A 23,484-nucleotide genomic window follows, 5' to 3' on the forward strand; every position below is an offset into this window, starting at 1 on the left:
ACCACACCCTACACCCCGGTTAGGTACACCTAAGCTAGACCAGAAATCCTTGTTGCCTTCCCCAGGGGCTGATGTCCACACCAGGGGGTGGAGCCAGGCGGTTGGTCTCCACCCACCAAGGAGTTCACAGTCCTGGAGGAGGGAAAACTGGCAGTTAGAGTTTGGAGGAGGAAGTGAGAGGAGAGAAGTGACAGAAGTAGAGCCTGAAGTAGGTCCGGGTGTGTGCCCCGGACAGAGACAGCAAGGTTAGCAGACGGCGGTGACCGTCTGCAGTGGAGGCTGATCGGAGGTTGCCGAAAGGACCGTGGACGGGCGGTGGCCCGGCGGTACCGGACCGGTACACAAGGAGAAGCCAGCACCATTGGCAGGGGCCTTTTGGATCCCGGCAAGGCTAGGAGTCGCCGTGAATTTGCCAAATCCGTCAGTGAAGGGGACCTCCGGGTCTCCAAACAACTAAGTCCCGATTGAAGGCAACAGTCCAACCGTATGAGAGAGACACCGCCCCCGCCAAGGCACCAGTTTCTCAGGGCCAGCGCCTGCGGGCAAAGAGGGGCTCCTCCGGCCCATATCCAAGTCGGGGAGCGGGTTACCGGTGGGAATCCATCGCTACCAACATTGAACATAGGTGCAGGGAAAGAGACAGTCACCGTTAACTACCGGGGAAAAGCAACAGCAGCCGTCCGTGGGAACCGTCTTTCCAGCCGTGTGTTTTACCGAGAACTGTGTCACCGTCTCAGGCTGAGTGAGTACCACCGTGCTGTGAGGCACAGCGCTGCCCCCGTGACCCTGCACCTCACCAGGCCCTGCACCTGGCCTTCCATCCCTCATCCTCCACCCCATCACTGGGCCCCGGGACAACCAACCCCTACCCACGGAGGGGAGAACTAACAACTCTGCTACTACCTGTCACCGCTCCCGGATCCCCATACAGAGCAGCGGTGGTGTCCACACAATCACCACAACCGTGGGTGGCGTCACGGACAATAACTCCCCAAAACCAAAACCCCTTTTCACTCACGGGCGAGGAGCGCCGCTCGAGTCCCCGGGATCCGGCCCATCGCTCTAGCCACCGAGCAGCAGAGGCCGCAGCAGCAGCGGCAGCCGGACCCGAGCAGTGGGAGAGCGCAGCGTCCCCTCCTCCGCCCGCGACACAAAGGTGGGAGAGGGGGCAGCAGATTTGGGGGGGGGGGGGGTGTGGGTGCAGCGGCTGATGGGGGAGGGTGGTGAAAGATGCAGGGGGGCAGTGGCTGATGCAGGGGAGGCAGTGGCTGATGCAGGGAAAGCAGTGGCTGATGCAGGGAAAGCAGTGGCTGATGGGGGTGGGGGGCAGTGGCTGATGCAAGGGGGCAGCAGAATGAGCAGAGCAGCGGTGATGCCGGGACGCAGCAGATGGAGGTGCCGGGGCGCAGCAGATGGAGGTGCCGGGGTGTCGGTGGAGCAGAGCAGCGGCGATGCAGGGGCGCAGCAGATGCAGGGCGGCGGATGATCTGGGGCAGTGGCTGCGGCGGTGGATGATCAGTGGCAGCGGTGGATCTGGGGCAGTGACTTACCGATGGTCACCCGCAGGAATCATTCTCCTCAGCTTTCACGGGCGGAGAAGCTGAGGAGAGCGATCACCTACAGATCACCGGCCCCAGATCCACGGTAGCTGGAGAGATCGGTCAAAAGGCCGATCTCTCCAATCAGTGCTGAGGGAGGGTGCAGCAAAGGTCACCCAGCTCCAGCCAGTGATCAGTGCTATAGCCCTGGTAACCAAGGTAAATATCGGGTAACCAAGCAAAGTGCTTTGCTTGGTTACCCGATATTTACCCTGGTTACCCATCGTACATGCTTACAGGCTGCCATCACTGGTTCCCTGCACACGTAACCAGGGTAAATATCAGGTAACTAAGCAAAGCGCTTTGCTTAATAACCCGATGTGTACCTTGGTTACCAAGCACAGAGTCGCTGGTGGCTGGTCACTGGTGAGATCTGCCTGATTGACAGCTCACCAGCGACCATGTTTGACGCACCAGCGATCCTGACCAGGTCAAATTGCTGTCGGGACTGCTGGTGCGTAGTTAAGTGAGACAGTACCCCAAGAAAGGCTTCACTGTCCATTGTTTATACATTTGTTCACTTGTCCTTACTTAACTTTTGCTTGACCATACAGCTTAGAATCATATTATGGCGTCTGTGCAATTGTCATATAGACACACAGATAATAATGCAACAACATCTATATTTTGATTATCTTATTACATTTGAACAATCTATAGCCCAGACTACCTTCACAATATGATTTTAAACAGAGCAACAAAAAAAATAAAAATTAAAAAACACCAGAACTAAATTTTTTTGGGCCACAGCAACATTGCAATAAAATACATGAAAGGGCGATCAAAACATTGTATCTACTCAAAAATGGTATCAGTAAAGATGACAGCTCAGGGTGCAAAAAGCCATCACACAGCTCCAAATCCTGAGACATAAAACCGTACGGGTATTGGAAAATGTTGACAAACGGAAATGAAATTTTTCTCAGAAATTTTTAAAATTCTTTTCACCACTTAAAAAAAAAAAAAAAACTAAACATGTTTTGTATTTGAGTACTCGTACTGACCAGGAAAATCATATTGCCAGGTCAGTTTTACAACATAGTGAACATGGTAAATAGATGTAAAAAAAGCAATTTTTTTTTTTTTTTTTGCAGATCCACTGCACTTGAAATTTTTTTCCCGTCCACTGGTGTCATTCGAAAGTACAACTCGTCCTGCAAAAGAGAAGCCCTCATATGGCTATATTTATGGCAAAAGAAAAAAGTTATGGCTCTTAGAAGGGGAGGAAAAAACTAAAAGTAAAACGGCCATGGCGTGAAAGGGTTAAAGGTTTTTGATAGCAGCTCCTTAGCTGGTTTGAAGTTAAACCTGAAAGAACCAAATAAAAATTCCAAAGGAGAAGCAATATTATGAATCCTTGGTCTTAACCTTGATGTGGATTCACAAAATACAACCATGTTCTGCAGGATGGGAATTGAGGATAGAGGTCAATGCTACAATACTTCCATTAAATATCTAAAATGAAGACCTAAACACCCTCTAAATTGAGTATACATAACCTAGGGAACACAATAGTAGCCATGTAAATTTCATTTTTACAGCTTGCTTTTACTCACCTTTCTGTACAGGTTCTGGTGTAATCTTCTTCACATGAAATTCATTTTCTTTCTTATAGTGTTTAAAAGACTTCTGGGGATATTTCTTATGTGGTGCCTCTGTGGCATGGCCCCGATACCGTGCGGGATCTCCACGTCCACGTTGGTAGCTACCACGGTAATATGTTTCTTTATTGTAGCCACCATCATGATGACCCCCTCGGTTATATACAGGCTCTCTATGTTCTTGATATTCATTATAGGATTGGTTCTCCTCATAGTACTCTTGGTATGAGCGATCGTGATATTCCACATATTGATTGTCATCGTAATTTCTATCATGACATGAGTTGTCATGATATGACCCATAGCCGTCATGCTCTCTGAAAAAGAAAAAGAAAAGCCAGCTAATTGTAATGCTGCTGAAAATGTTACTTTTCTAGTATGCTTATGTGTTTGTAGGATGAGTGCCAGACGTTATACTACAAGTTGGTTTTTTTTTTTTATATAATAAACCTTAGCTAATGAATCCCTTTCCCTTACCGGTGATCATGGTAGCCTCCTCTGTATGGTCTGGAGCGGTGACCTCTAGATGGGGGAACCTTTACAGAAAGGGGAAAAAAAAACAAAATCTCTAATGAATTAGTAAACTCAGAAAAGTAAGAACGCTCGCTAGAAAAAAGTGAGACTAAATAAAACAATATTTTGTTAGCAACTTAGGTAAAGTTCAGATGCCATTTGCATATTCAGTTTGTGTGTTCCAGGTTAGGAACTAATAATGTTCAAAGGTGATCCTATACACAAACATAGGCATGGCAGGACCCATAAGTTATTATGGGGTCTGTCAGATTTCCATTCGGTGTCTTTTTATTAGAACAAAAGAAAAAAATGGACAACAATGGAAGTCACAGGGACCCAATAATAACCAGGGGTCCCTCTGCTTGTGTTTTTATAACTGGATCACTTTTGCCGAAAAAGTGCAAATGCACGTAAATATATCCTAATGTCCTATTTACTACTGCCTCCCTACCCTACCTCAGCTAAACATGGTATCATTTATTCTAATAGTAGAACACCCAGAATTGCTGGATACATCACACAGTTTTTGCTTGAATATATAACAAAATGTTTGTGCAATGCAAAGTTATGCAAAAGTTATTTTTTTGGCCATTTTTATCCTAGTCCCAGCCAGATCCACCTATTTTTTTTCTTCTTTAGAAGTGGGTAGAGCTCAGCCAAGGATGACCAATTATTTGATGATAATTTACACCACAAAACTGACTCAAGATACATCAAAATTGTACTCAGTGAAGGTGACACATGACTGTTCGAAGGAGCCCAAATACTGTATATTAATTCCTTCACCAACCCACCCCCCCCCCCCCCGGCGATTTTCCGTTTTTTCTTTCCCTTCTTCCAAGAGCCATAACTTTTTTATTTTTCTGTCAATCTAGCCATACGATAGCTTGTTTTTTCTGGGGCGAGTTGTACTGTTAAACGACACCATTCATTCTGCCCCATACTGTACTGAGAAATGGGGAAAAAAAATTCCAAGTGCAGTGAAATTGCAAAAAAAAGTGCGACTGCTCTATTGTTTGTTGTTTTTTTTAAAAAATGTTCACTATATGGCAAAACGGACCTGGTATTATGATTCCCCAGTTCAGCAGGACCTCGTAGATACAAAGCATGTATAGTTTAACATTTATATAAATGGTGAAAAAAAAATCAGAAGTTTGTAAAAAAAAAAAAAAAATAATTGAGTTTTATTTTCCAAGACAAGTGTTCTCAATTTTCAGGATTAGGGGCTCAGTGATGGCTTATTTTTTGCGTCTGGAGCTGGTGTTTTTAATCATACCATTTTGGGTAGATGCAATGTTTTGATTGCCTCTTCTTGTGTTTTATTGCAATGTTGCAGGGATCAAAAAACCATAATTTTGGCATTTGGAATTTTTTTATGCCGTGTACCAGATTAATTGATTTTCATATTTTGATAGATCAGGCATTTCTGAACATGGTGATACCAAATGTGTATTTATTATTCTTGTTTTATATTCATTGGGGGAATTCTCAATAAGTTTGATGTGTTACATGACCCTCTTCCCATTGGAAAAACTAAAGTTGGATCCAAATGGCCGACTTTAAAACGGCCACCATAGTCACCACCCATCTTGAAAAGTTTCCCACCCTCCCATATACTAATTAGCCACAAACAGGGAGTTCATATCACCAACCAACCATTCCCACTTTATTTAGGTGTATCCATATAAATATTGTCCACCCTGTAGAATCGTTTTATTAAGTGACTAGAAGGACCTGTGCTGATGTCATACCCATGTGACCAGAAGGGGTGATGCCGCAGCCAACAGAACATATTGTTCCTCTCATAGTTGGGCAGTATACGTGCACCTAAAATGACCCTTCCCCAAATTTACTTTACTTATTCCGTGTTTTACCAATCATTATCCCATCCCATTTTCTTAAACAAACCCAACAATTGTTTAATACCTTTGTTCTGAAAGTTAATTTTCCCAGAGTTAAGAGAGTTATATTGTATCACCATCGCATGTAAGGGGGATTGGGAGCTTTCAACCTCGCCAAATACTATCAAGCAGCTCAGCTAGCTCAATTAACTTTATACTACACCTATTCTGAGCCTCCCATGTGGCTTTCTTCGGAAGCCCCAGAATGTTTCAGTTTGACATTGTGTTTTAGATGCGGTTCACTACGTTTTTTGGTGCAGAAAAGTCTGCAACCAAATACACAACGTTTGCACAAAGCCTAATCCGGTAATTCAGTATTGAGTTCAATGAGATCACCCAAGATGAGATCATTGAGTTGAATTAGTTTACCTCAGGTCAATTCACCTGAGATCACAGCTGGGGTACCATGGGAACAGATAGCTGTAACATCAGGTGAACTCACTAACGTGACCACTCTCACAACTGCGGCTCCGTCAGGGTGTCCCTGACACCACAGTGATTGGTCACATTTTCTAATGTAACCATGCACTGCGACCTCAGATGTAGCAGAGCTGGGATCATCGTGGGACATCGTGGTGTAGATTAAGTCCAACCTACAGGGATGTTTTGGGGGTTAATAAATTGGAGAAAATGGGTGCTTTTTGTCTTATAATTTTTCTTTTTTGTGTTTAATTCTTCTTACTTACACGATTAGCAATGGGGGGTCTCATAGACCCCTCCCATTACTAACCTCGAGCTTGATGACAGCTGTGATATTTTGACAAATCGCAGCTGTCATTAACCTCTTATATTGCCCTGATTGTCGCCGTAGCTGGGCAATCAGGATGAGCAGGGTAAGTGCCAGGATTGGCGCATCTAATGGATGTGTCAATTCTGGGGCGGTCGGTGGCTATTGGCCTCCGCAGTCTGAGAATGCTAGCCCTCAGCTGTTTTTTAATGGCTGAGTATCAAAATTGTCGGGGGGAGGATCGCAAGCTGTTTTTTAAAAAATTATTTTTTATTTAAATAATTAAAAAAACCATATGGGGTCCCTCGTATTTGGATACACAGGCAAAATAACACATACAGCTGGGGGCTGCAGCCTCCAGCTGTCTGCTTTATTTGTTCTGGGTATCAAAATACAGGGGACCCTACACCATTTTTTCCAATTATGTATTTATATTTTACACTCCACTCCACTGACCCAGACAGCTAGTGTGAGGTGAACCAATAACAGACCCTGGTAGCCTGACTGCAACCAAACACAGTTGCTTTCACAGACAGTGGGCAGGGGAGGTGAAAATGCATGAGATTTAATGAGCAGACCCGGAAGCAGTGTGACAGCCGGTAAGTATAATTGTCCTGCTCTAATCCCCATTTTGCTTTTTTTTTTTTTTTAATTTTAAAAATAACATGGACTTCCCTGAGAAGTCAGTGTTCGGGGTCCGTGAACGGCGCTAGGTATCCAATACGGACCCTAAACTTTACAGATCGGGATCGCCCATCACCCCCTATGACGTATGTATCATGGCTGAGAAGAGATTCCCAACCTATGACATATGGGTAAGCCATAGTGATCATGGAGGGCACAGATGATAGTTGTGCTCTGGCTGTCACTGTCAGGGACAGTCCCCACGCTGTTCCTGGCTCCCTCTCCTGCCAGATCAGGACCCACGCGATGTGATAACGGGTCCCAATCGTTGTCATGGTAACCCAAGACCGTAATGATAACCATCGGGTCAGCCATCTACGGCAAGCTTGCCAGTCCATGCGAGGAATATGGTCTGAGAGGCATGTGTCAGTACCTCAGTGGCAGGTGTAATGTACTGCAATGCTGGTGCATTGCAATACATTATACCAGAGATCAGACTAATAAAGTTATTGTCCAAAATAGGAACTAAATTAAGGGGGTTTTTTTTATAAATAAAAAAAAAAATAGTAAGAGTTGTAAAAATATTTTCTAACCCCTGAACCTGGGTTGTCACCTTCATTACCAGGCCATTATTTTTTTATTTTTTTTTTAATATATATTTTTTTTTTTTCAATTCTCACCAGTGTCACTTTATGAGGTTATCATTCTGGAACACCTCAATGGATCCCAGTGATTCTGAGAAAGATTGTTTTTTTGTGACATATTGAACTTCATGATAATGGTAAATTTAGGATGATTCATTTTTGTGTTTATTTTTGAAAATATAAAAATATGTTTTGAAATTTTTAAACTTTTCATTTTTATGCCCCAAAACCAGAGTTATGTCACACAAAATAGTTAATAAATAACATTTCTCATATGTCTACTTTAAATCAGCATAATTGTTAGAAAGTTATTAGAAAAGTATATAGAAACCTTATTACCAATTTATCAAATGTATTATAGCACTGGTAATTAAAATATAACCTTTATTGTTATCATTAAAATTCAAAAACACCCAAACAAGTGGTACCAAAAGAAAAATCTTAATTACTTACCGGTAATGGGATTTTCAGAAGCCCATGACAGCACCACCTGAGAGATAGGTTCCGCCCACATCAGGACAGGAAACCCACTGATAAAAAGGCGGTACCTCTCCTCCACATCAGTAGGTTTACAGAGTCAGAGAGGACCAACAAAACACAAACAAAAATGTTAATCACACCACCACCAAAAGGAATACACCATTAACTCTAACACTCCCCGAAGGGTGTCCATAACCAGTGAATAGGGGGGGGAACTAAGGGTGCTGTCATGGGCTTCTGAAAATCCCATTACCGGTAAGTAATTAAGATTTTTCCCTTTCGCCCATGACAGCACAACCTGAGAGATTCTAGAGACCAATCACCTTAGGGAGGGAGCACTGCCTGTAATACCCGTCTACCAAGAAAGGTCGGCCGTGGAGGACAAGTCAAGTCTATAGTGACAGAAAAAAGTAGAGGAAGAGGACCAAGTGGCGGCCCTGCATATATGATCATTAGACACCTCTGTCCGCTCAGCCCAAGTAGTAGAAAGTGACCCAGTGGAAAGGCCCTAATCTGCAGGGGAACTGGCACCCCCTTAGCTGAGTAGGTCAGCAACATAGCATCCCGGGCCCACCTAGCCAAGGTAATTGTAGATACGTTCTAGGGAAAGTCCGGGGGCTGTAAAATAACAAAAACAGGGCCTGAGATTCTCGCAATTCCCTGGTCCTATCTAAGTAGGTTATAAGGGCAAGTCTTACATCCAAGCTATGGAGCCTGTCCACTTTGTCATTGGAAGGAGGGTCACAATGGAAGGCAGTATGAATTCCTGGGACCTGTGAAGGGCTTGACCACTTTAGGCTATGAGGGATCTGTACGCAATACCACCTTAAATCGACCAAAATTTGGGTATATGGATGGACAATGGAGAGCACCTGTAGGTCACCCACCCGTCTAGCGGACGTTAAGCAATGAGTAGTACCACCTTCAGGGTCTTGGAGGGAACATCTGAAAGGGGCTCAATGGGGCGTCTATAAGGGCATCAAGGACAAGATTTAATCCCAGGGAGGCATGCGAGGAGAAGGGACAGGAGTCGCTCTAGCACAGGATTTAATGAACCTGCTAATCCATCTATTCTCTGAGGTTATGTTTATAGAGGGCTCCTAGGGCCAAAACTTGTACCTTCAAGGTGCCAGTGGATAAGTTCAATCCAACCCTTACTGAAGGATTTCCAGGATGGTCGGGAAGAGAGGGGGACCCCCGATCTGTGCCCAGGAAACTTGCTGGATTTTTCACCAGACGCTTCCCTAAATACCAGTGGCGACCGGCTTCCTACTTTTAAGGAGAGTTTTACTAAATTCTCAGGAGAATCCCTGTGCTAGGAGCAGCCGCCTTTCAAATGCCATGCTGTCAAGTGGAGGGTAGGAGCCTTGGTTTGGCACATTGGTCCCTGGACTAGTAGGTCTGTCCTGTCCGGCAGTATCCAAGGGTCTGATATTGCCAGTCTTTGGAGCCAACAGAACCAGGCTCTTTTTGGCCAGAAGTGAGCTATAAGGATAAGGAGAGCCTCGTCTTCCCGAACCGTCCTGAGCACCGCCGGAAGAAGAACCAGGGGTGGAAAGGCATATAGAAGACCCTTTGACCAGGGGATTGGCATTGCATCTATTGTCATGGGATGATCCCTGGCTGATTTTATTGCAGTTAGTTCACTGAAGTTTGAGGACTGAGTCCTCACATCCATCAGGACAGGAAACCAAACTGATGTAGAGGACAGGTACCGCCTTTTTATCAGTGGGTTTCCTGTCCTGATGTGGGCGGAACCTATCACTCAGGTGGTGCTGTCACCAGGTGGGCGAAAGGGAAAATTCTTAGCACAAATTTACAAAAATGGATGTACACTAGAAAGATCACAGGGGAGTTTTTACTTCTAGGCACTTTCAGTATACTCCTGTACATCCAAATGAGTTTAAAGTGACATTGTGCATAACCGCTTCTCCTCTAATATTGCACTTTAGCCCACGGAATGTGGGCTCTTGTAAAAGTGGCTATGTGCAATTATTTTGTAAACAATTGACCAAGTAAAAAATCCGCTATGGACATGGATACACAAATCAAAAGGAGAAAAAACGGTAAAAGTGACAAATGTGCTCAGTGCTAAAAAGTGATATCAAAGGTAGCAGTGGGACTTCTGCTCACCACCTATACCACTGCAAACCAATGAGACTGATGTTACATTACAATTTTAAGGGGGGGGGGGGGGCCAACCTTTTGCATACCACACATTACCCCAGGCAACACCAGTGATTACTAATCGTCCTCCTTCCGACGCGTTTCCTCTATGCGATTCATCAGGGGAATTTGGAGGTCATACTATCAGAGGTATGTTGAGCTACCAAATGAAAAATCAAGATCAAACATCAAGTCCCACTGCTACCTTTGATTTCACTTTTTAGCACTGAGCACATTTGTCACTTTTACCATTTTTTCTCCTTTTGGTTGTGTATCAACCATAGTGGATTTTTTACTTGGTCAATTGTTTACAAAAGAATTGCACATAGCCACTTTTACAAGAACGGTATTCCGTGGGCTAAAGTGCAATATTAGAGGAGAAGCGGTTATGCACAATGTCACTTTAAACTCATTTGGATGTACAGGAGTATACTGAAAGTGCCTAAAAGTAAAAACTCCCCTGTGATCTTTCTAGTGTACATCCATTTTTGTAAATTTGTGCTAAAAATTTTCGTTTGGTACCATACCACTTGTTTGGGTGTTTTTGAATTTTAATGATAACAATAAAGGTTATATTTTAATTACCAGTGCTATAATACAAAAGTTATTAGAAGGGTTAAAAGTTTACCAGTAATTTCTCATTTTTCCAACAAAATTTACAAAACCATTTTTTTATGGCCCACATCATACTTGAATTGACTTTGAAAGGATTAGGTCACAGAAAGTACCAAAAAGTGAAACCATTCTAAAAATTGCACCCTTCAAACTGCCCATAACCACATAAGAAGTTTATTAACCCTTTAGGTGCTTCACAGGAACTAAGACAGTGGAAGGAAAAAAAAAATAAATTTTAGTTTTCACCACAAAAATCTTATTTTAGTTCCAAATTTTGCATTTTCACAAAGGTAACAATACAAAAATGTGCTGCCCAATTTCTCCTGAGTAGATCGATATCCCATATCTGGTGCAAATCAACTGTTTGGGTGCACAGCAGGGCTTGAAAGGGAAGGAGCGCCATTTGAATTAAAGAGCACTAAATGGTCTAGAACAGAGGTCCCCAACTCCAGTCCTCAAGGCCCACCAACAGTGCAGGTTTTTGGGATTTCCTTAGTATTGCACAGGTGTTAATGTAATTACCTGCCCAGGTGCTGGTTCCAACAGCAGTGCAATGCTAAGGAAATCCTGAAAACATGCACTGTTGGTGGGCCTTGAGGACTGGAGTTGGGGAACCCTGGTCTAGAATACATACCAGACACAATGTCGCATTTGGAGAGCCATTGATGTGCCTAAACAGCGGAGCTCCCCCCAAGTGACTGCGTTTTGGAAACTAGACCCCTCACGGAATGTTTCTAGATGTTTGGTGAGCCCCTTGAGCCTCAGGTAGTATTTCACAGAATTTGAGCCGAAAAATGAAAAAATAAATACATTTTTAACCACAAAATGTTACTTTAACCCCAATTTTTTCATTTTCACAATGGTAACAGGATATAGTGCACTTGTACATGATGTTTCTATCTACATGTCCGAAATATGTGTTTCCAAAGAAACCCCCAATGGACCCATTCACTAGGAGTTACTCCGGACTCAGTTCAGCCTCTGTTCAGCGGTGTCCGTCTTTTCAAAGGTAAACTAAAGTGTTATTCACTGCACTTTTGTGCATGCCACCAGACCACAGACTGGACAGGAGTTCAAAGAGACTCCCTTTGCCTCATTACAGTGAATTTTCCATTGAGAATTTTATCTGAATCATGTTTTCCAGAGCAAATGAAGAATTGGCTTTATTTATTTATTTTTTTACGTAATTTCCCTTGCAGTATGTGTGATATGTATATGTGATTTTATTCCTCAGGTCAGTAAGATTACCAGATTTATATAATTCTTTTTAGGTTTGGCAACTAAAAACTTTTTTTTTTTTTACAAAATAAAGGTTTTGGCATCACCAAATTTTGAAGGCTATAGTTTTTTTAAAAAAAACTATAGCCTTCAAAATTCAATTATGTAAATACCTTTATTTAGTAAAAAAAAAAGCGCTTTTTAGTGTGAAAGTAGCCAAATTGAAAAAAAAACCACCTATATAAATCTGGTATTGCTGTAATCATACTGACCTGAGGAATAAAGCCACCCAATCACTTATACCCCAAGCTGAATGGCGTATAGAACAAATAAAACCAATTCTTCAACTGCTGTTGGATTTGTTTGTTCTGCCTCCCAAAGATTGCGGTAAGGCTAAGCTCACATTTATCCTGTGCTCTATGCTAATTGCTTACGCTAGGGGATTATGCGTAAATCTCTGAAAAATGTGATTCACACCAAATTCTCAATGGAAAATTTATTCCAAATTTAGTCACATTGAACTCACTTCTGGTCTGTGGTCTGGCAGTATCAATCTTTTTACGTGTCTGTTTAGGCTACACAAAAACTGCGGTCAACAACAGATTTGTGCACCTTTGAAAAGAAGGACAGACAGAGTCCAGAGCGATATGCCTGCCCTCCTCCCCCACACACCCCCAAAAGAAAAATTCAGCAAAATCTGCGCTTCGAAATCTAAATGCTCCCTTCCTTTCTGAGCACCACAATGTGTATAAACCACAGTTAAGGTTAACATGTCTGGCATTTCTGTAGTGACTTTCTCCAGAAGGAGTCTTATACAAGTAGGAGATACTACAAGGTCTTATATGCAATTTTTAATTCTGAAACATTCACTGCGTTTTACTCCACCGATGTTTTCCAGAGACAAAATCTTCACTACACTGAGAGGAATTCTTAGAGGGGAGTAATTTCCAAAATGTTGTCACCCCCTCCAATTAGAAATGTAGTCTAGTTCTTCTGATTCACTGTCTCTTACCTCATGTTCAGGCCATGCAGGACCTTAGGTATCCATGGTTCTGACCACTAGTAACTGACTATATGCATCGTCATAACTATGGATAACTAAGACCGTATAAATAAGAAAAAAATCCAGCGGATCACAGGCATGAGTGAAATAAAAATTTACATCTTTACTCTTGCAAGTTAAAAGTCCACATCGCAGGTGGTATCCACAGAAACAGAAATATAAAAAATTAAATCATGGACGATTTAATTTATTATATTCCTGCTTCTGTGGATACCACCTGCGATGTGGACTTTATAAGTTTTTACTTCACCCATGCCTGTGATCCGCTGGATTTTTTTCTTATTTATACGGTCTTGGATTCCTCTGCCTGGGACTCTCCGTGCAGGATCAGGTGATTCACTCTGGAAGCATTTTATACTACAGCAAAGAGCTGGAAGTTTGTTTCTACTTATGGATAACTAAGGTCCTGCAATGTCCTGAACATGAGGTAAGCGACATAGTGAATCGGGAGACCTATACCCCATTTCTAAATGGAGTTATTTGTTAATATTATTAGTACACCTACTAAATATTAGGATAGGATCTTGGAGACGGAAATACCCCTTTAATTAAAAACAGCTGATTCTATCTGCACGCTACCCAATTAATACCTTCCTAAGAAGAATCAAATTGCTACATGTCACTCTTTAATAACTTCTCTCTATAATTTTACAGAAGGGGTTTTGATTACAGGCAGAGACTTCAAATTTACTTTTAATCCTTCGGTAGATCCTCCATCTGGACAGGGTACTGTTCCTCTGAGACAACGTCGCACATTAAAGCAGGTGCTCCGGCTGACAGATGTCTGTCACATACTAAATCCATAAGATAAAGACTACACAGATACTTTAGAATTTGCTATTTTGGAGGCGGACATTTCTGGCCTTGAAAGGATTATCTCCTTGGTGTCTCTGCTCCATCTCTCCAGAGATCCTGGAGAGTGGGTCAGTTGTTTAATTTTTTTTGTTCATTTCCTATTAGACACATTTTTTAATAAGACAAGACAACGTTTGACACAGCATGTTCGAGTGTGGTACTTCTTAGACATACTCTTTCCTTCTCATACTCCTTGCTGATTGATCCTCCAGACCAACCTGACAGACACTCAATTTCAAACGTCCAACTCTGGAACTCTGAAAGAGATTAACCAATACTCACTGGTCTTTTCCTCCTCCCTTACCCAGACAACTTCTGGGCAGCTTAGGCTCACCTCACATCAGCAGTATTTTGCCGCAAAACCGAATCAGTTACAAATGCGTTTCAGTTCAATCCATTTCCAATGGAATCGCGGCAAGATGCGGTCACATGCGGTTGCGTGCGTCATACATAACCGCATGTTACCGCATCTTGCCACGATTTCATTGGAAATTAATTGAACTGAAGCACATTTGTAACGTTCCGGTTTTGCGGCTAAATACTGCTGTGAGGTGAGCCTTAGCTGCTTTTTAAAGGAGCTGCAAAGCCTGGATTGCAGCCATGGGAATGACCAGTCACACCAAGCTCTTCTGGTCGTTCCGAAAAGCCTAATCCAAAAAGCCAGGCCCATTAAAAACCCTCTCAGTAAGTATCTTGCTGACGACTTCTCTTCGATATTCACAACACCAAGGCCAGTCAGTTCGCTGACACATCTCCCATCCAGGACTTGTCCAACTGTAACCTTACAACATGAAAAATAGTACTGGTGTCAACCAGCGTTTTGCATCAGTGTGACAGCCGTGTGCCCGTTTTTTACCATCACTGTTTTTCATGTGTGGATAAATAATTAAATTATAAAATGCCTATTCTTCTCAATGTTAAACAAGTACAGCACACGGATGGCACATTGATGCCATCGAAAAGCTTTATATGTTTTTCACAGATCCATAGACTTATACTGGCCCTTGTCATCCAGGCTGTCGAAGAAAAAAAAAAATGGATGCGGTCATGTGTTTTCTGCTCGGACACATTGTCCGTGCAAAAAAACGGACATGTGAATAGACCTATAGATTATAATGGGTATGTGTTGTATTCATGAAAAGAAAAAAAAAAAAAACAGATAGAACTTGTACCTGCCACATACAAGTTTCAATGAGGCATTATCTATATATATAATTGCCTTATTCTGTCTGTCTGTCTGTCTGTCATGCTCCAAAATTGTGTCCTTACGGTGACATTGTGTCCTTACGGTGACACAAAGCTGATTGGCCGCTGGGCTCGCCATGGCCCCGCCCCCCCACACGGATTGGCCGCTCGCCCAGGCTGCGCCCCCTCACAGATTGGCCAGCCACTCGCCCAGGCTCCGCCCCCCCCCACAGATTGGCCTCTCGCCCCAGCACCCTGCAGGCATTGGCAACTCGGCCACGCCGCGCCCCGCCCCCCTCACGCAATGCACGCTAGCTCTGGCTCCGCCCGCCCCCCCGCGCATTCCCCGAACTGACACGGTCACGGCCACGACTCCCAGGTGAGTACTGTACTCTTCCCCCCTCCCCCCCCCAACGGGAGCCCACATCAGCGTACGCCGCCAACCCAGCCGACACTTACCCTCGCATTGCTGGCCTTGCCGCCGTATGCTGGTGTGGGCTCCCGTGCGAGCGGGGGACGGGATACGTTGGTAACCATGCTAGCATAGTTACCAGCTGGTAACCATGCTAGCATAGTTACCAGCACATCAAGGTCCTGCAGCGGCGGAAGATCCACACGCACACACAACAGCACACACACACACATACACACACATCAGGCTGATGCTGGGGACAGAGAGGCTGATGCTGGGGACAGAGAGGCTGATGCTGGGGACAGAGAGGCTGATGCTGGGGACAGAGAGGCTGATGCTGGGGACAGAGAGGCTGATGCTGGGGACAGAGAGGCTGATGCTGGGGACAGAGAGGCTGATGCTGGGTACAGAGAGGCTGATGCTGGGGACAGAGAGGCTGATGCTGGGGACAGAGAGGCTGATGCTGGAGACAGAGAGGCTGATGCTGGGGACAGAGAGGCTGATGCTGGGGACAGAGAGGCTGATGCTGGGGACAGAGAGGCTGATGCTGGGGACAGAGAGGCTGATGCTGGGGACAGAGAGGCTGATGCTGGGGACAGAGAGGCTGATGCTGGGGACAGAGAGGCTGATGCTGGGGACAGAGAGGCTGATGCTGGGGACAGAGAGGCTGATGCTGGGGACAGAGAGGCTGATGCTGGGGACAGAGAGGCTGATGCTGGGGACAGAGAGGCTGATGCTGGGGACAGAGAGGCTGATGCTGGGGACAGAGAGGCTGATGCTGGGGACAGAGAGGCTGATGCTGGGGACAGAGAGGCTGATGCTGGGGACAGAGAGGCTGATGCTGGGGACAGAGAGGCTGATGCTGGGGACAGAGAGGCTGATGCTAGGGACAGAGAGGCTGATGCTAGGGACAGAGAGGCTGATGCTAGGGACAGAGAGGCTGATGCTAGGGACAGAGAGGCTGATGCTAGGGACAGAGAGGCTGATGCTAGGGACAGAGAGGCTGATGCTAGGGACAGAGAGGCTGATGCTGCGGGGAGAGAGGCTGATGCTGCGGGCAGAGAGGCTGATGCTGCGGGCAGAGAGGCTGATGCTGCGGGCAGAGAGGCTGATGCTGCGGGTAGAGAGGCTGATGCTGGCGCAGCATGGCGGATGGAGCACGTTTGGGAGTGCGCAACATGGGAGATGGAGGACGATGGGGGTGCGCAGCATAGGGGATGGCGCACGATGGGGAGTGCGCTGCATGGGGGATGGAGCACGATGGGGAGTGCGGAGTATGGCGGATGGAGCACGTTTGGGAGTGCGCAGCATGGCGGATGGAGCACGTTTGGGAGTGCGCAGCATGGCGGATGGAGCACGTTTGGGAGTGCGCAGCATGGGAGATGGAGCACGATGGGGAGTGCGCAGCATGGGAGATGGAGCACGATGGGGAGTGCGCAGCATGGGAGATGGAGCACGATGGGGAGTGCGCAGCATGGGGGATGGAGCACGATGGGGAGTGCGCAGCATGGGGGATGGAGCACGATGGGGAGTGCGCAGCATGGGGGATGGAGCACGATGGGGAGTGCGCTGCATGGCGGATGGAGCACGTTTGGGAGTGCGCAGGATGGGAGATGGAGCACGATGGGGTATGCGCAGCATAGGAGATGGAGCACGATGGGGAGTGCGCTGCATGGGGGATGGAGCACGATGGGAAGTGCACACCTCCCCCCAACACACACACGCGCGCGCACTGCACAACACACCACACCACACACACACACTGGGAACCACAAACATCTGCCCTACACAGACACCCACACACAAACAACGCTGCACACACAAATATACGCACATACCGCACAACACACACATTGCACAAAACATACCTCCCCCCCAAAACACACCACACACACACAAACCGCGCAACACACACACAACGCTACAGACACACAGCGCTCCACAAACAACGCAACACACAAACAACACCGCTCTCACCCCCCATCACACCCAGAAAACACCCAGAACATGTACAGCGCCCTACACAAACACTTGGTAACTACACACAACAACATCTATATATATATATATATATATATATATATATATATATATATATATATATATAACAAAAATCATACATGAACTACACAATACGTAAATTCTAGAATACCCGATGCGTAGAATCGGGCCACCTTCTAGTTATGTAATAATGAATTAACCACTACAGTAAATGCCATAAACAGATAATTGAAATTCCAAAATTACTTCCCTAAAACAATGTAATAAAAATGGCTTTAACCCCTTCACGACCGCGGGCAGTTAAATTACGTCCTATTTTAACATGACTTAACGACCAGGGAAGTAATTTTACAGCCTAAACTTCATTTGATTGCCGTGGCCATAGCAACGGCTTTCAAATGATGTCCCCTGTGGTTTCTTACAGCAGGGGACCTTTGCTTGACCCCAGGGGGGTTGGCATCGCCAACCCCCATCGACGATCGATGTGATTGGCTGTTCATATCTGAACCGCCAACCACATCGTTCGCACTGATTTCGGCAAAAATAATGCCCGAATTAGTGCGATACTGTGAGATCCGGCTATGAGATGCCGTAGCAGCTACAGCAGATCATAGGTGGATCTCAAACATGCCGCCCCCAGCCCCTGCAGCACTGATTTGCGCGTCATAGCACGATCGCTCCAATCAGTGTGCAGTGGGGCGGTCTGATCTGCAGGTGGCCGCCCTCCCCAGGCCAGTGCTGGTCTGGGAAGCCCTCCCCCAACATGTCTGCAGCGTGGACTGGCTGGTACTTGTGGTACCACGCCACCGCCGCTGATGTCACCGTTTCGGCTCCTGCTCCACGTGAGTATTCCGCTCCCCTTGCAGCCCCTGCACGCTCCCGTTATGGCCCCTGCGCGCTCCCGTGATGGCCCATGCCCGTGCCCCCCGCGAACTTCCCCCCCACGCCCCGATCTGCCCCCCGACATCCCGATCTGCCTGCCTCCTCTGTTATCTCTATTCTGCTTCCTTCCTTCTTTGCTTCTCCGGTATCCCCCTCTGCTCTCCCGCGCCACCCTCTGCTCTCCCCCTCCCCTCGACGTCCTCTTACCTGCCTTCACCGGGTCGTCCGAGGTCTTCACTGGCTCGATCACATCTGCCTCCATCTCTGCGTCCTTCTTCCTGGGTCTTCTGCTGATCTGTCCAACGTCCTGCCTGCTGCTCCTGTACAGCTGTCTTATCTCGCTTGCCTTCTGTTCCTCCTGTAGTTCTTCTGGTAAGTGATCCTCCTGCTAATCCTCTGGGTACTGTGAGTATAACTTTTTTTTTTCCCCTGTATCCTGACCATTTTTACACCTCATCTGTCCGTGCGTCCCGCCGAGCACTGATCACGGATGCAGATAACGGATCTGCATCCCTGCTCAATTTTTGGCGTGACTTTTTTCCGTATCCGTGACGCTTTTTGTATCGCATCTGTCCGTGCGTCCCGCCGAGCGCTGATCAGGGATGCAGATAACGGATCTGCATCCCTGCTCAATTTTTGGCGTGACTTTTTTCCGTATCCGTGACGCTTTTTGTATCGCATCTGTCCGTGCGTCCCGCCGAGCGCTGATCAAGGATGCTGCACATAACGGATCGGCATCCGTGGTCAATTTTTGGTGTGACTTTTTTCCGTATCGGCGACGCTTTTTGTATCGCATTCATCCGTACGTCCCGCCAAGCGCTGATCAAGGATGCACATAACGGATCGGCATCCCTGTTCAATTTTTGGCGTGACTTTTTCTTTTTTTCCGTATCCCCGACGCTTTTTATATCTCATCCGAACGTGCGTCCTGCAGCGGCCGATCAGTGCACCGCGTCTGTGCGTTTGAAAAGTCAAATGGAGTTCCTTCTCTTCTGAGCCCCACCATGCGCCTAAACAATTTATTTCCACCTCATATGAGGTATCTGCGTACTCAGGAAAAATTGCACTATACGTTTTATGGTGCAGTTTTTCCTGATACCGTTGTAAAAAAAAAAAAAAAAAAAAGCTACCTGGTTGATGCAAAAATTTTGTGGTAAAAAAAAAAAAAAAATTTCACGGTTTAACATTATCAACTTCTGTGGAGCCCCTGGGGGTGCAAGGGGCTCACCAAACATCTAGATAAATTCCTTGAGGGGTCTAGTTTCCAAAATGGGGTCACTTGTGGGGGAGCTCCATTGTTTAGGCACCTCAGGGGGTCTTCAAACCCGACATGGCATCCGCTAATGAGTGCAGCTAACTTTGTGTTCAAAAATTCAAATGGTACTCCTTCCCTTTCGAACTCTGCCGAGCGCGTACTCAGGAGAAAATGCACAAAAAAATGTAGGGTGCATTTTCTCTTTTCTCCCTTGTGAAAATTAAAATTTTATGGCTAAAGTAACATTTTTGTGTTAAAAGTAAAATTTTCATTTTTTCCTTCCACATTGCTTTGGTTGCTGTGAAACACCTAAAGGGTTAATAAACTTCTTGAATGTGGTTTTGAGCAGAGTGAGGGGTGCAGATTTTAGAATGGGGTCAATTTTGGGTATTTTCTGTCACCTAGGCCTCTCAAAGTCACCTCAAATGTGATGTGGTCCCTAAAAAAAAATTCTTTTGTAAATTTTGTTGGAAAAATGAGAAATTGCTGATTAACTTTGACCCCTTCTAACTTTCTAACGAAAAAAAAAAAAATTTGTTTCAAAAGTTGCGCTGATGTAAAGTAGACAAGTGGGAAATTTTATTGAGTAACTATTTTGTGTGACATATCTCTCAGATTTATAGGCATACATTTTCAAAGTTTGAAAATTGGAAAAATTTTCAAAATTTTTGCAAAATTTCCTAAATTTTCACAAATAAACGCCAAAAATATCGGCCTAAATTTACCACTTAATGAAGCACAATATGTCATGAAAAAACAATCTCAGAATCGCCAGGATCCGTTGAAGTGTTCCAGAGTTATAACCTGTCAGAGTGACACTGGTCAGAATTGCAAAAAATGGCCCGGTCATTAGGGTGTTTTAGTGGCCGGGGGTGAAAGGGTTAAAGCTTTGAGAATGAGTCAACTGTTTACCATTACAGTAGATGTTGGTGGAATATACAGCTTTATTGTATTGTTTTTAAGACATGAACATCATATCACGTATTGGTTTTGGACAGAAATGTTAATGAGTCTCAGTGTTAATGAGCTTTTGTTTTGAGCATGACTCAAAAATGAATACTGTGAGGCCTAAGCCACACGGCGAGAAAATCGGTGCGAGTGGAGTGCGATAAAACATCGCATTCCCCTCGGACCATTTCTAGCCTGTGTGTCAGCACACATGAGCGATTATTTTCTCAGCCCTAATCGGACCGAGAAAACAATCGCAGCATGCTGCGATTGTAATCCGAGACTCTTTCTCTCGCACCCATTCAAGTGAATGGGGCGAGAGAAAAATCGCACTGCACTCGCGGTACACCGGTGTACCGTGCGTGCAGAGCGAGAATGTCTATAGCCGGCTACACAGGCGAGAGGGAGAGAAATCCCTCCCTCCCCTCCTGAGTGCCGGCCCGCCCCCCGCAGCTGAGGTCTGCTCGCACGAACGGACCTCAGTTGCAAGGACACAAGCATGAGACTCGGCTCTGCTGTACTGCCAGCACGAGCCGAGTCTCATGCAAGGGGATCGCAGTAGTCCCCGTGTGGCCCCAGCCTAAGGATCAAAGACAAGAGTTTACTTGGACTTCATCATCTTCACAGAAGCGAATGTCTTCATCAGGGTGCCTGACAGAATTCTGTTTTAGTGGATTCCCACAGAACCCCGCACTGCTCAGTGGAGAGCACAGTATTAGTGTGAAAATACCCTAAGATGCATGTGAAAAGGTTGCAGATGGGGAGTGGGATTTTAGATCAAACCTTATTTAAATCAAAAGTAGGATAGCTTAGAAGTCTTATATAAGAAATCTCTGCAAAGTGTCAGGGAGCTTTATAAAGTGCCATTTAATTGTTAAAAAAACCCCACAAGGATTTCATGAAATAAGTGACTCATAACAAGTGATCATGTCAACGTGATTTCCCCTTTAACCCCTTCACGACTGCGGGCAGTAAAGTTACGTCCTATTTTTACGTGACTTAACCAGGGGCGTAACTTTACTGCCTAAAATTCATTTGATTGCCGTGGCCATAGTAACCACTTTCAAATGATGCCCCTGCTTATTCTTACAGCAGGGGACCTTTGCTTGACCCCAGAAGGGGGTGGCATCACCACCCCCCATCCATGAGCGTTGTAATTGGCTGTTCAAATCTGAACCGCCAATCGCATTGGTTTCGGCTAAAATAAATGCCCCAAATAGTGCGATCCTGTGACATCCAGATATGAGGTGCTGCAGCAGCTGCAGCAGATCATAGCTGGAGATTATCAAACATGGCACCCCCCACCCTCTGCAGCACTGATTGGAGCAATCATGCTATGATGAGCAATCGCTCCAATCAGTGTGTACAGGGGGGGCGGGCTGACCTGGCAGTGAGATCTCTCCCAAGGCTTGTTTTGGCCTGGAGAGCCCTTCCCACCGAGTCTGCAGCGCGCCACTGCTGGGACTTGTAATTCCACGCCAACACCGAAGCTGCTGCTCGATCTCCGCCGCAAGTACTGCCCCTCCTCCGATCTCTCAGTCCGCCCCCCGCCCTATGGCTTCTCCTCCCCCCCCCTCCTCCCCTTGGCTTCTCCTGTTCCCCCTCCTCCCCTTGGCTTCTCCTGTCCCCCTCCATCGTCCCCTTGCCTGCTGCCGCCACTGTGCGGATTCTCCTGCCTGGTCGTCCGAGGTCTTCATTTATCTGAACTCATCTACCGATGAGTGCCTCCATCGCTGGTGCTTCCTGGGTCCTAGCTTCAGTCTTCCTTCTAACTGCCTGCTGCAGAGTTCCTCTGGTCACTGATCTTCCAGGTCCTGTGAGTACAATTTTTTTTTTTTCTGTCTGTCATCCTATGTCGCCTTTTGCTACCCATCCGTCCATGCGTCCTGCAGCCACCCATCCGTGGTGCACATCACAGATCGCCATTCGTGGACTATTTTGGTCAGGATTTTTTTTTTTTTACTGACGTCCGTTTAGTATGTTTCTTTTTTATGTTACCAAATCTGAATCTCCTTGCTATTTACACACTCTACACAATGTCCCACAGATAGGTTCCTGGGGAAGGGGGGGGGGGGGGTCGGGGTCACATGTGGGGGGTGGTTTCCACTGTTTAGACACATCAGGGGCGCTTCAAACGCAACATGGCATCCACTAACTATTTCAGACAATTTTGCGTTTGAGAATTCAAATGGCGCTTTTTGCCTTCAGAGCCCTGCCGTGCGCCTAAACAGTGGTCTCCCCCCCATATGGGGTATCAGCATACTCAGGAGAAATTTTCCAACACATTTTGAAATCCATTTTATCCTGTTGCCCTTGTGAAAATGAAAAAATAGGCTAAGAGAACATTTTTGTGGTTACATTTTTTTTTTTTTTTCATTTTCACGGCGCAACATAATAAAATTAATTGAAGCACCTGGGGGTTCAAAGTACTCAGTACACATCTACATAGGTTCCTTGGGAGATGTAGTTTCTTAATTGGGGTCACTTGTGGGAGGTTTCCACCGTTTAGGCACCTCAGTGGGTCTCCAAACCCGACATGGCATCCACTAATGATTGTAGCTAATCTTGCTTTCAAAAATTGAAATGGCGCTCTCTCTCTTCTGAGCCCTGTTGTTTGCCTAAACAATTGATTTCCACCACATAGAACGTACTCAAGAGAAATCGTACAATAAATTTTATGGTGCGTTTTTTCCTGATACCCTTGTGAAAAACAAGCTACCTGTTTGAAATAACAATTTTGTGGTAAAAATAAATAAATATTTTCACAGCTCACTGTTGCAAACCTCTGTGAAGCCC

General features: G+C 45.6%; 1 protein-coding gene across 3 annotated transcripts in view; it reads right to left on the reverse strand.

Moving 5' to 3' along the window:
* Window positions 1-23,484, reverse strand: part of LOC142291323 (uncharacterized) — a 129,607-nt gene that overhangs the window by 64,189 nt on the left and 41,934 nt on the right. For all 3 annotated transcript variants that reach the window (XM_075335784.1, XM_075335783.1, XM_075335785.1), the window contains exons 4-5: window positions 3,677-3,735; window positions 3,155-3,516 (exon numbers count right to left, since the gene is read on the reverse strand). In XM_075335784.1, the coding sequence (XP_075191899.1) occupies window positions 3,155-3,516; window positions 3,677-3,735 (421 nt within the window). The remainder of the gene's footprint in view (window positions 1-3,154; window positions 3,517-3,676; window positions 3,736-23,484) is intronic.

This window comes from Anomaloglossus baeobatrachus, chromosome 2, assembly GCF_048569485.1.
Source record: "Anomaloglossus baeobatrachus isolate aAnoBae1 chromosome 2, aAnoBae1.hap1, whole genome shotgun sequence".
NCBI lineage: Eukaryota > Metazoa > Chordata > Amphibia > Anura > Aromobatidae > Anomaloglossus > Anomaloglossus baeobatrachus.